This window comes from Benincasa hispida, unplaced genomic scaffold (genome assembly GCF_027475165.1).
Source record: "Benincasa hispida cultivar pf3 unplaced genomic scaffold, pf3_genome.v1.1 HicScf301, whole genome shotgun sequence".
NCBI classification, from domain to species: domain Eukaryota; kingdom Viridiplantae; phylum Streptophyta; class Magnoliopsida; order Cucurbitales; family Cucurbitaceae; genus Benincasa; species Benincasa hispida.
Window position 1 is genome coordinate 8 of NW_028326384.1, and position 12844 is coordinate 12851.

The window sequence follows — 12844 nt, forward strand, 5'->3', positions numbered from 1 at the left end:
ATCTACAAGTTCCTGCATTTCTCTAGTATGTGATGATTTTGGGTTAATTTTTCTGATCATTGCTTAAGTTTCTTTAATAATCTCGATATAGTGAAGATAAGTCATAAAACTCCCTCACAAGTATAACTATCATGTTCAAATATTTGATTCTGTCATTGCCGTATCCAAATTACAAAAATCTAGCCGCTTATTCCTAGTGCTCTTCTAAGCACTTCATAAATTCTTCCTCATGGTTGGTCTTACAATCTTTTAAGGAGAAGCAATACATTAAGATCTGTTGTCTGTTATTTTGTTGACTTGTTTTCTCATTTCTCTTTTGCGACATTTAAAACTTTATTTCTTCCACTTTGTTGCTATACTGAAGGCCTCTGATTGTTTGTGACCTTTTGTTTCAGGGTCACAATGTTGTCTTGATATCAAATCATCAGACTGAAGCAGATCCAGCTATTATTTCATTGTTGCTTGAAAAGACAAATCCATATATTGCTGAAAACATGGTAGGCCTATTTCTTTTCGATATACGTCTGCAGTGTTCAGCTAAAATTTTGAGGGGATTTAGTAAGTGCTGCTGTGTTGGCATAAACGAGTGTCTTTTCTGGCTTGCAGATCTATGTGGCAGGGGATAGAGTTATTGCGGACCCTCTTTGCAAGCCCTTCAGCATTGGAAGGTTCCAATATAATTTTCCTTGCAATTTATTGGATTGTATATCTTATTATTTAACAAAGTTGCCTCAGTTTACAAATGATTATGCAGGAATCTTATCTGTGTTTATTCGAAAAAGCACATGCTCGATATTCCTGAGCTTGCAGAAACGAAAAGGAAAGCAAACACACGAAGTTTAAAGGAGATGGCTGTACTTTTAAGGTACCTATACCATTGGTAGCAGCTATCAGAAAAAAAACTGGTTTTCTGTGCTCTGTTTTACCTGCCATAGTCGTGGATTCTAAATATCTTAAATCTATAGTGTCTTTTAAGCCTCAAAACGTTCTCTATTTTCCATTTTTATATTTTCATCAGCGATAAATTTTACGTAGGGGTGGGTCGCAACTAATATGGATTGCACCCAGTGGTGGCAGGGACCGACCGGATCCATCGACTGGAGAATGGTACCCAGTAAGTTCTCTTTACCTTGAATAAAGACAAATGTGCAGGCATATGCATATCTAGTTTATCGTTTCAGTAGAGGACTTTGACCATTTCATTCTAGAAACTTTGTTGATTGTTCCCCTTCACACATTATCTTTGGACTTCTCCTTTTTGTACATCTCCTTTTAAACAAAATTTCTTAAAATAAGAAAAGAATCAACAAAAGCGTATTCTATACTCCATTATTAACACTTTAGTCATCATTTCCTACTTGTGTTTTCAAATCTCTTTTAGTCCATTTTATGTCTTTGTAATTGTTATATTCAAATTTTTTATAAGATCAAAGTAGTTCGTACTGATATGAGAAGATCAGGCACCCTTTGATGCTTCTTCAGTGGACAACATGAGAAGGCTCATTCACCACTCGGGTGTTCCTGGTCATTTGTATCCCCTTGCTTTATTATGTTACGACATCATGCCGCCTCCTTCACAGGTATATTTATCCCTTTTATTCATTTGTATCCCCTTGCTTTACTCATTTTTAATATGATTCTCTTCTCATATATTAACTCTTTTGCCCTCTTCCAGGTAGAAATCGAAATTGGAGAAAAAAGAGTGATTTCCTTTAGTGGGGCGGGTTTGTCTGTGGGTCCTGAAATCAGCTTCGATGGAATTACTACTGCTACCCGTGAAAATCCTGATGAGGTCTGTCTGATCTTTAAATTTTTAAAGAGCGCGTGATAGTAAAATATTGTGCTAGATATACACATTTCGGTTCCAACAAAGTGAGTACACTCTTAAATCTAAAAGAGAGTGGAGAGATTGGAAATACATAATTTTCTTTCGAAGCTTCAAGCTTATTGTTGGATTTTTTCGGCTAAATTATAAAAAAATACCCTTGATTTTTTCATTTTGTTTGAAAAATACCCTTATCCTTCAAAATTTGCAACTTTACCTTTGACCTTTCATAAATGTTTCAAAGTTACCTTTGGAGTTAAAATTCATTAGATTGTTTGATGAAAATTGGGAGTGACCTAGAACAATAATTTGGGTTGTCACACTATTCCAGGTCCCAATTTTCGTTCAACATTCTAAGTGATTTCTACTCCAAAGGTAATTTTAAAATATTTAAGAAAGGTCATGAGTAATATTACGACTTTGGAAAGAATATGAGTGTTTTAAACCATCATGTTTGGATTGGCTTAGTGTTAAAAAAAGGTCATAGGTTTAATAAAGGACTCAGAGGGAATGAGTTCAATCCATGACGATCACCTTCTTAGGATTTAATATCCTACGAGTCTCTTAGCACCCAAATGTTGTTGGGTTATGTGGCTTGTTCTGTGAGATTAGTCAAGTTGTGCATAAGCTAAGACATTCTCAGATATATATATTTTTGAAAAAGAAGAATAGGGGTGTTTTGAAACACAGGCAAAGTGGATTATTTTTATAATTTAACCTTGTTTTCTCTATACAAAACCGTGGCAATGGAGAGTTGAGTGACTTCAATGTGAATAACTGAAGATCCCAAGAAATTAGCCCTATTGCACTTAATTTGAAAGGGAAGTACATCAACTTTGCACAAGCTGTCTTGTTGATGAGATCATGTTGGAATTTTTGAAAGACTGAAACATTCTTAAAATCTGATTGTCAAGTCAGATCTTCTCTTAAATATTTTACTCATTGCTTCAAGTATTCAAATTATTGATTTTTCCTTCCTTAGGTTGATACTAAGTACTTTCAATTGAAATATAAATGATTTGTCAAGAAGTTTATATCAAGTAATACATTGTACAAATGTCTACCAATCGAGAATATGATGAGCCATAAGCAAATGTTTTCAAGTTCCATTTATTGTGTTTTTCGTGATGTTGAAAGATCAATATTATTTTGGGTTTGTTTCTCACCGAACTGGCTGCTTCCTTTAGCAGGCTAGGGAGGCATACTCGAAGGCACTATTTGATTCTGTGGCCATGCAGTACAATGTTCTCAAAGCTGCTATCGACAGCAAACAAGGTCTAGGAGCATCAACTGCGGATATCTCTTTGTCACAACCTTGGATCTAATCAGTTGGAATCATTTTTCACGTTCAATTCATTTGATAATCAGGTATACCTCAAATTCTTATTTCAAAAAACACAATTGAATATACTACTCATATTTGCCTGGTAATCGATAGAAAAGCCGCCAACATTATTGATGTTTATGGTATGATTATGTCGACGTATGAACTAATACTATATTTGTAACTATGGAAACTATCATTTGAAAGCCAATTTGTGTATAACTCACTAGATTAGCCGATAGTAAGAAATCTAGATGTCCAAAGTTACCACGAGAATTTAGAGAGACTAACCTCAATATGGATTTTTGTACAATTTATCATCCCATCTTTTACCAAGTGCAGGGTCAGGACATAATTTGACAGTCTCACAACTCACAAACGCCACTGGCCATTCGTTTCATGCATGAACCGTAAAAGGAATCGATTCTTTCACTCATCGATGTCTCAAGGGAATTTTGCCAATTTACAGGCCTATCCCTACCCCAAGCATGTGCATTTCAATAGACATAGAAACTGCCTCAAATACTTGGCCTCGCTTGGTAATGTACAGATCTTTTATATCATTTAGAAAAAGGACACACTGGTTATTCGTACTATTTCTAAAGTGTATATGTTTTCACTACCATTATAAACTTCATGAATTAGTATGCTCAATTTGTACCATGTCTTCTCTTTCTGTTGATACCTTTCAATATAGAACAATAATTTTACTCAAATTCATTCCCGTTTGTATGATACAAAATTGTCCTTTTTGTTTTGTCCTCTGAATAGAAAAAAGGAAATTGTTACCCTTTCTGTTTCAGCAAAATGACTAGGGTTTTTCGTGTTAGAATCCGAATGAATATAGCAATGTGACAAAACTTGTTACCAAAATTCTTGAGAAATTATTCAATAAGATTATTACAATAGGTTACCATTAGACAATTGTATTGTGGTGGTTTTGTTAAGTAGACAAGTCACCCATCTATTTAATACTAGTTAAAATCTAAGATGGTACAATCTTCATCTCTAGACTTTCCGTTAAATTTCAACTAACATGGAGAAAGTTTTAGTCTTTTATGTAATATTTCGACAATTAGGGCATGGAATGACGCATTTCCAATGGCAATATAAGGTTGACGGTGGAAATATATTGACTTTTTTGGAGCAATCTTAAAGGCCTTCAATCATTCTAACAAAATATTTCAAAATATAGACTATCACTTCGACTAGGAGGGAGGTAATATGTTTGAATGTCACTTCTATATATTGTTCAACTAAAAAAAGCTTACCTTAAAAATTTCTAGATTTCAGTAGGCTATTACATTATTCGATTCATCTTTATGCCTCACAAGCAAACATAATATGATGATTATTGCACATGTAATAACGATAATAAAGCTAAGGTAAAAAAAATCATAAATATACTTAACAATAACAAAACATATTTGGTACATTCCTATATAATTGATAAAGCAACATTTTTTGTCCTAAATAATGTTCCATAGCCATTGTTTGTTAATTAAAATAAAAAGCAATAGACTTGCTCAAGCCGACTCTTTGAACATGAAATATATACAAAATCTAACCAACTTCATTTTGAATATTTATTTCCAAAATACTATTCTAACCAATTCATTTAATTATAAATAGCAGAAACGAAAAGTCAAATAAAAAAATTTATTGAGGTTGGAAAAAGAAAAAAAGAAAACACACTTTATTTTTTTCAAAATCGCATATTACTTGATGGGCCATGATTAGGTGTTTTTTATTTAGCCTGTTGTGTGTGTATGTTTCCATTAATATTAAAATAATTTTTTTTCCCGGACGGAAGAAAATTAACTACCTTATTTATAAATATAACAAAATGTCACTATCTATCAGTGAGACACTAATGTCAAACATCTATCTGTGATTATCACCGATAGAAATGACATTTTGATATATTTAAAAATATTTTCAGTAGTTTTCTCATTTAAAATAATCATCCTTTTTAATATTTTTTTTAAACAACCAATATAAAGAATAAACAAAACATAATTCAAATATTATCAAGATGATAGCAAACGCTCGATAAGAATCTTTCCAGACCAAAGAATTTCTTGAAGAGAAAGCTAAAATTGCCAAATAATGAATAACTTTGTAAACTCGAAATATTCGCATAGGCAACAAGAGAAGAACCTCATAATAATATATATATATATATATATTAAAAAAACTTCAATCAGGTCTGGATCAAAATCATTAAACAGATTCAATACTTCAAACGAATCCAATTCTATAATCGAAGGATTTCTACCCTTCCAAAACAAACTGTGAGCGTTTAAACCTCCAATGAAAATTATTTTCATATTATGTGATCTAAGCCTGCAAATCCTGAAAATAATATTTGTATATTCTTATTATATCTAGACTTTTTTAATTTTAAAATTAAGAATTATGTTAAATAAAGATTAAACCATTTAAGTATACACTATGTCATTTTATAAATTCAACTCATATTTTCAAAAAAAAAAAAAAAAAGAAATAAAATATATATTGTGTAATGAATAATAAATTATTTAATATTATAAAATAATAATCATACATAAAACATGTTCATGAATAAATTAATAATAATTTATCATAAGTACAAGCTAATTTTATGATTTATAAATATGATATCAAAGACAATTAAAATAATTATTTAAATTATTTATGAAATCTACTCACAAACACATTTGAAAGTCGGAAATATTATTCTATTTTCATTAAATTCTTTGTTTTAAAATTTATGTATGTTTTTCATATTCCTTCCTAAACATGGCCATAATTATTGAAAGAAATGGACATTTATCCAAATTCAAAGTCACACCAAATACTTTCACTTTGAATGCCTAAAGAAAACACTTCCACATTTGAAGGAAATGTCAATATCAAACCTTGTCCACGTGGGTTGGGGTAATCAATCATAGGAACATGGTACAACTGTCCTAATCATTTACATCCCCTTATCCAATATATCCACATGGCCTTGTTGATAGGACAAGCAAGGCCAAACAAAAATCATCTATTTTGGTGCATCAAATATAATTCAATAAAATATTATCACGTAATAGAAATAAATTTTGTTACAAATAGAGTTTGACTGGTTGAAGTTGAGAATAAGGTACATAAATTTTGTTTGTTTATTGACATAAAAATAGGTGCAATCCAAGCCATACTTAAATATTTTATATACTGTATGAAGGTGAGAATATTATTAAAAATTAAACCAATAGATTTATATTATTGTTTTATTGAACACAACATACATACACAAAGTTGACAGAATAAACAAAGTAAAGAATACTTTTTCTTTAATCTCTATAATGAATCTGTGAACACACACGTTATTACATGCTAGATTGGTCATTCAGGGAAACAGTAGGGTTCCTGCTGCGTCGTCTCGAGCGACGGCGATGGCTTCCGCCGAACTTCAACCTTCCGGTATCCTTAAAACGCTTTTGCTCGGTCGGACTAATGACACATTCTGGAGGTGGGACAGGGTATCGGAGTGTATCGTAACAATACGAGTAGTACATATAATGCTGGCGAAAGTTGCGCATGGCAGCACGACGCTCGGGCGTTACGGTGGCAAAGTCTTGGGCGTTGAGGCGGACATTGACGTCGGTACAGTCGGAGGGTTCTAGAACCTCCTGGATGGGATCAGAAGCGCAGCCTTCTAAAACAAGGTCCTTGAATTCAGAAACAAAGGGTGCATATTTATAGTTTACTTTGTATTTGCCACCTGAGGTAGCCCAATTGCTAGCATCCCAAATTGTGGCATATAAAGACATTGGCTTTGAAGGGTAATCTCCACCCATTGCTTCATTTCTCACCACTTCTCTAATGGGAACTTCATCAATGTAAAATCTACAAAGTCCCAAAAAGAGGAGAATTAAAATTTTAAGAGTATTCAAATACATAGAAATAAAAGGTTATAAAACAACATATAAACTCTTTCTACTTTCAATAAATTTTAAATTTAGTCTGTCAAAGATAATTGAAAGATAATAATAATAATTTTTATGCAAGAAAATATAGTATGTAAATATATTTTCAAAATTTATGGTACAAATACTAATAGATAACAAAATGTTTTCCTTTTTTCTGCCAATGAGGGCTAAATTTAAAATTTATTGAAAGTACATGGAGAAACTAAAATGGTATTTTAACCCAAATAAAATCAAACAAGTGCAAACTTAATTGGTAATCAGGTCCTATTTGCACGTCCCAACACGTGGTTCAATGATAATTGTATGTGCCCCTCTTGAGGGAGAAGTTTAAATTCTCATACCTCACATTTGTTATTTGAAAAAAAATGGTACTATTTGTACGTAGAATAATTTATTGATTTCTAAGTTACAAAGGTTGTTTTCAGCTAGTATTTTGTTGGGAAAAATAAAGTTTTGCAAGTATATTTGAAGTTTCAACAAAATTTTACTGACAAATTTGGTAAGACTGTACCTTCCATATGACAAATTTTTATTAACAATTACTTGGACTTTAAAAAAATAGGTATAACCTAGGCAGTAACTACGTTTTCCTCAATCAAAAAAAAAAAAAAAAAATGGTTGTGATATGGATACAAAAGTAATTCAAAACAACCATAACCTAATATCATAAGGAAAGGACCCATGCTTCAAGAGAGGGAAAGAAGAGAAAATGATTAAAAAAAAATGGGGAAGAAAATTAATGAAATAGAAATCAAGAGTCAAATAAAAAAGGTGGACAACCCTAAACAAAAATTCTTATCCAAATCTTTAAGAGTAAGCAAAGCCAATGAATCACATGGATGTATGTGTAGTGAATGGTTAGTGTTTACTTTGCCATGTGATCCAAATTGTAGCTTTGTTCACAAGTTTTCTTTAGGCCTTTCACTATAAAGAACAAAAAGTAGTTTTTGGAAGTTTGGAAAGCCTAACTTTGACTTTGTGTGCTTATGCAGTACTTCCCACTATTTTCACTTTTCCTTTTCATTTAAATCATATGGAATAGAAAGCACACAGTTTTGATTTCTAGAACAAAAGATTGAATAATAATAATAATAATAATAATAATAATAATAATAATAATAATAATAATAATAATAATAATAATAATAATAATAGAAGGAACTACTTAATTGGTTAAAATACTATTTTGGTCTCTATACTTGAAAGTTTGTTCAATCTCAATCCCTACACTTTCAATAAATCTTAAATTTAGTCCTTAATGTTAATTTATTCTTGATTTTTTTTATGTAATCTATTAGCAATTTTACTATAAAATTTAGAAATAAATTCACATATTATATTCAAAGAAAATTTATTATTTAACCAATTATAATAAAAATTAATTTTGAAGGATTAAATTTAAAATTTTTTAAAAATAGAAAGACTAGAATTGGACAATTGTAAGTAGAAAGACTAAAATTGAACAAATTGAAAAGTATAAAACCTTTCACCTAAATAAAAAAAAAAAAGCACTATTCGTAAATTCACGATTCTAAAAGGAATTTGACTTCTTTTATTCCTAAAACGATTCCTTGACCTATGATTTCCGTTAAAAAGAAATGACACGGAAAGCATAAGAATAATATCTCTTTTTTGTTTTTTTAATAAATAATTGCTTAAATTTACTGTCTTTTGCTGAAATTTTGTTCTAGAAAAACAGTTTAAAGTTAGAATTTTTAATTTATAATTTAGGTAAGATATCATTAGGGAGAGGAATATAGAACCCAAAAAAAAAAAAAAAAAAACAAACTTTATAGCAAAAAAAAGTTTCAAAGGTGCTTATAAAATCTAAATATTTTTTAGATTTTCCTATTTATAAGAATTTTCCATAAATAATAAATCATTAGAGTGTCAATTATTTTTATATTTAAAAAGTAGAAAACTAAAATATGATTCGTCATTCTTCTCACTCACCATTCCTAAAAGAAAAACTGAAATGGTGAAATTCCTGAAGGAAAGGATTTAAGAAAGGAAAAACTGAAAATGACCAGAAAAAAAAGATGATATATATATATATATATATATATATATAAAATAAAGTCGTATCTATTTAATTCATTAATGGCCACTCAATTCATGGTGGAATCAAACCAACCCATCGCCTTCCATCAATTCCCACACGCAATCTAACTTTTCCAATTCCCATTATTATTCGTAAATTTTGCCAAAACTTAATCCATCTGTATCAAATAAAATTGATTTAAATACTACTTTGATTCTTATATTTTTAATTTTGATTTATTTTGAACTTCATACTTCAAAATATTCATTTTAGTTCTAACTTTGATTCATTTTAATCTCTATATTTTTCAAAAAATTCATTTTAGTCCTTGTACTTCAAAAACTAAGGATCCAAATGGTCATCTTTTAAAAGTTCAAGATCCAAATGAATAAAAGTTAAAAATACCGGATCAAAATGAACATTTTGAAAAGACAAAAACTAAAATGAATCAATGTTAAAAAGTATAAAGACCAAAATAAACATTTTAAAAGTACAAATATCAAAATAAACTAAAATCAATTTATAATTAAATATATAATTTAACATATATATAATATATCTATATTTTCAATTGATTATAATCTGTAGGTTAGAACTTAGAATACCTTTCAAATTTTGAATAAGTTTCAATTATGCTTCTATATTGTGAAATTTTCATTTTTACCCCAAAAATTAGAAATTTGTTCAAGGAAAAAAACTCTTAAATTTTGAAATTGTTTTAGAAATATTATTTTCTATTAAAATAAATGATGAAAATTGATGTGGCAACTAATGAATAAAAATGAGAAGACTTGATATTATTTACAACTATCTAAAAAATTACTATCTTTTTCCCAATTTTTTATCCCAAAAGATAACAATAAAATCATTTACCTAATCAATTTTTATACATCACTTATCACATGAATTTACGTGATTTATTGTAGGATGATGTCACATATGCCTCCAATTTTTTACATATGAATTGTTGCATCAATTTTTAACTTATTTTAATGAAAAAACTAATACCATTTAGATAAAAATAAAAATTTATCATTTTGGTCTCTATATATTGAGGTTTATTCAATTTTAATCCATGTACTTTCAAATATCTAATATTTGTTCTTATACTTTACTAAATTTTTAATTAGTCTCTCAAAGTTAATTTGTATTAAAAAATAACGATATTAGTTTTCATAAAGAAAATATAATAGATGAATATATTTTTTAATTTAAGATTTCTAAAAGTATAGGGGTAGAACTTAGTTTTTAAAATAACACAAAAATAGAGTTAAAAAAGGAAAAACCAAAAACGTACACGAAAAAGGTAATTTAGTATTTAGAAAGTTTTATAGAGATACTTTTCATACATTATGAGCGGTCCAAAGAATACTATATCGTGGAATTCCTTGATCGGGTCGAACCAAAGCCGGGTAGCGTTCCTCCCGCCCCCGGTTCGTGCTTCCGTTTCCGTACTAGATTTGTCTGAAACCTCCATGGCTTCCCTTAATGTTCCCTAAAAACTCGAAGTCCAATTCGTCGTGATTCTTCTCAAACACGTCACCGTTTGAGGTCTGTTATGACGGAACATGAACCAAAATTTCAACTCCTCACCGTAATCATGGAGGATGACGATTTAGGATGAAATTTGCAAGAAAAATTGTGTATACTCATTCAATTTCCTTAACAGTGTTCTTGTTTTCGTTTCTTTTTGAATCTGAAATCGAATCAAGTTTCTCTGTTTGATTAATAATTTCATTCAACGGTTACGATCTACGACTCTGTTCTGACTGAAATGTTTTCCTATAGAAAATTTGATTTCAACATTTACGGCGGCGCTTTAAATTTTTAATTTTCCTCAAGCAAAACGAACAATTAGGGCAGAATTAAACAATAACTTCATTCGCTCGATTTCGATACTTACATAGAAAACAACGATGCCGGCGGTGTAATCGGACGGCAATTTGATTCTAGCGCTAAAGAATATCCATAGATTATAATCTTCGACGAATGAATCCAGATCACCTGAGAAGAAATTCCACTCAAGAAGAATTAAACCGCGGAAAAATTCAAACATGTATTCTCTCATAAACTGAGCGATTCCGAAAACATACCGGTGAAGCGATCCAGGATAAGACGAACGGATTTTCCATCGGGAGAACGAACAAGGTTAATACCGTCGCCGAATAGAGGCGAATAACCTCATTGAAACGGATTGTAGTAACATTGAAAGAAGCATCTGCAATGAAATTACAGAAACAGAAGATCATCAACGTCAGAAGAAGAAACAGATTCGGAAAACTTCCGCCATTGCTACAGAACCAAACATCCATATTCTCTCTATCTCTCTCTCTCTCTGTATTATATATATTTCGTCTCTGGTTCTGTATATATACAATAAATATTTTTTCTGTATATATAGCAGAAATCTTGACAAAGAATTAGAGGAAGATGAAGAGATATGAGAGGTTTGAAATGAATTGAATGCTTAATTATGTCTAAGAGAAGAGAGAAAAAGAGAAGTAGAAGGGTTGAATTTGGCTAAAGGAGAATGATGATGTGTTTTTCCTTTTCCACTTTTGGATGAAATGACGGATTTGCAACCTTTGTACGACGATATTTTGGGAGAAAGCCACTAATTTGTGAGATGGATTTGAGGTTGGCTCCTCTTATCCTTTATTCAAACAAGAAAAATAATTTAGAGGGGAAAAAAATTATTTTGGTCATTTTATAGGTTTAATTTCTATTTAATTTTTTTTATAAAATATACACTTTTATCCATAATTTTTTAAGTATATTTTTTAGGGATATGTTTTTTTATATATAGCAAAATGACCCATTTATTTACAAATATAACAAAGAATGAACAAAAAGTTTTCTAGTAATTTGCTACTTAAAATAATCTCTTTCTCTATCTGAATTTTGATATGTTTACATTGAATTTTTTGAGTTCAATTTTAATTTAATCTCTATGATGTTAAGAAGTTACCTTGATTTTTCTTTTTAAAATAAACACTTCAATCTTTCATGTTAATGTTTATTAGTTAATTTAAAAAAATTAAATTAGTTTTCACTAATTTTCCTTTAAAAAAATTCACCTCACAACCATTTTAAATTAATTAATTAAAAGTTAATATAAAATATCAAAGTGAATCTAAAATTGTAAAAACTCGAAGTAACAATGTTAGGTATTAAAAGTTAGAGACCATAGATAAAAGCTAACTCAAAACTCAAAAAATAAAAATAAACACTTTGAAAACTTAAAAACTAAACATAAACCTAACTCAAAACTATAAGTATAGAGTGTGACATTTTGAATTTAAAAACTCAGTAAAAATTAAACTCAATAGATCAAAATAATATTTTTCTCAAAATTAAAAGGAATATTGGACTTTTTTTTGCCAGTTCACATGCAATTCTTGCTTACAATGAAAGATTAAATTTCCTAATTCCAAAGCCAAGAAAAGGGTTTGAAAACTAAGAATATCAATCTCACTTTAGTATAGCAACATAATTCTTTGCTTTGCTTTGTTTGTTTCCTTCTTTTAAAGAAAAAATACTACACAATAATCAATAAGTTGTATAATGATTATTCTCTATATTAAAAAATAAAATCGAATAGCAAATTCGGAACCTAACTAATTCAGATGTATATTCCCTATCAATTTGATCAAAAGTAAAAATAAATAAATAAAAATAAAAAAAAACAAAACAAAATA

General features: G+C 29.7%; 1 protein-coding gene and 1 pseudogene across 2 annotated transcripts; one reads left to right on the plus strand and one right to left on the minus strand.

Annotated features, from left to right (window-relative positions):
* Positions 1-362: 362 nt before the first annotated feature.
* Positions 363-3865, plus strand: LOC150030330 (glycerol-3-phosphate acyltransferase, chloroplastic-like). Its single transcript, XM_090309818.1, has 8 exons — positions 363-497; positions 607-668; positions 755-865; positions 1036-1114; positions 1461-1580; positions 1676-1792; positions 3016-3193; positions 3492-3865. The coding sequence occupies exons 1-7, from the start codon at positions 495-497 to the stop codon at positions 3148-3150; spliced, it is 627 nt and encodes a 208-aa protein (XP_090165944.1). The 5' UTR covers positions 363-494; the 3' UTR covers positions 3151-3193; positions 3492-3865.
* Positions 3866-6366: 2501 nt separating this feature from the next.
* On the minus strand, positions 6367-11477 carry LOC150030331 (putative xyloglucan endotransglucosylase/hydrolase protein 30; annotated as a pseudogene). Its single transcript, XR_016527070.1, has 5 exons — positions 11219-11477; positions 11050-11126; positions 10496-10699; positions 9266-9270; positions 6367-7022 (listed from the first exon to the last, which is right to left on the minus strand). The product of XR_016527070.1 is annotated as a putative xyloglucan endotransglucosylase/hydrolase protein 30 (transcript).
* Between the last annotated feature and the right edge of the window lie 1367 nt (positions 11478-12844).

Bases quoted from the DNA above. Each gene is read 5' to 3' on its own strand.
- LOC150030330 (XM_090309818.1), top strand. The intron at 669-754 runs GTTCCAATATAA...ATGATTATGCAG, and splicing joins AAGCCCTTCAGCATTGGAAG to GAATCTTATCTGTGTTTATT. The intron at 1,115-1,460 runs GTAAGTTCTCTT...TGAGAAGATCAG, and splicing joins CGACTGGAGAATGGTACCCA to GCACCCTTTGATGCTTCTTC.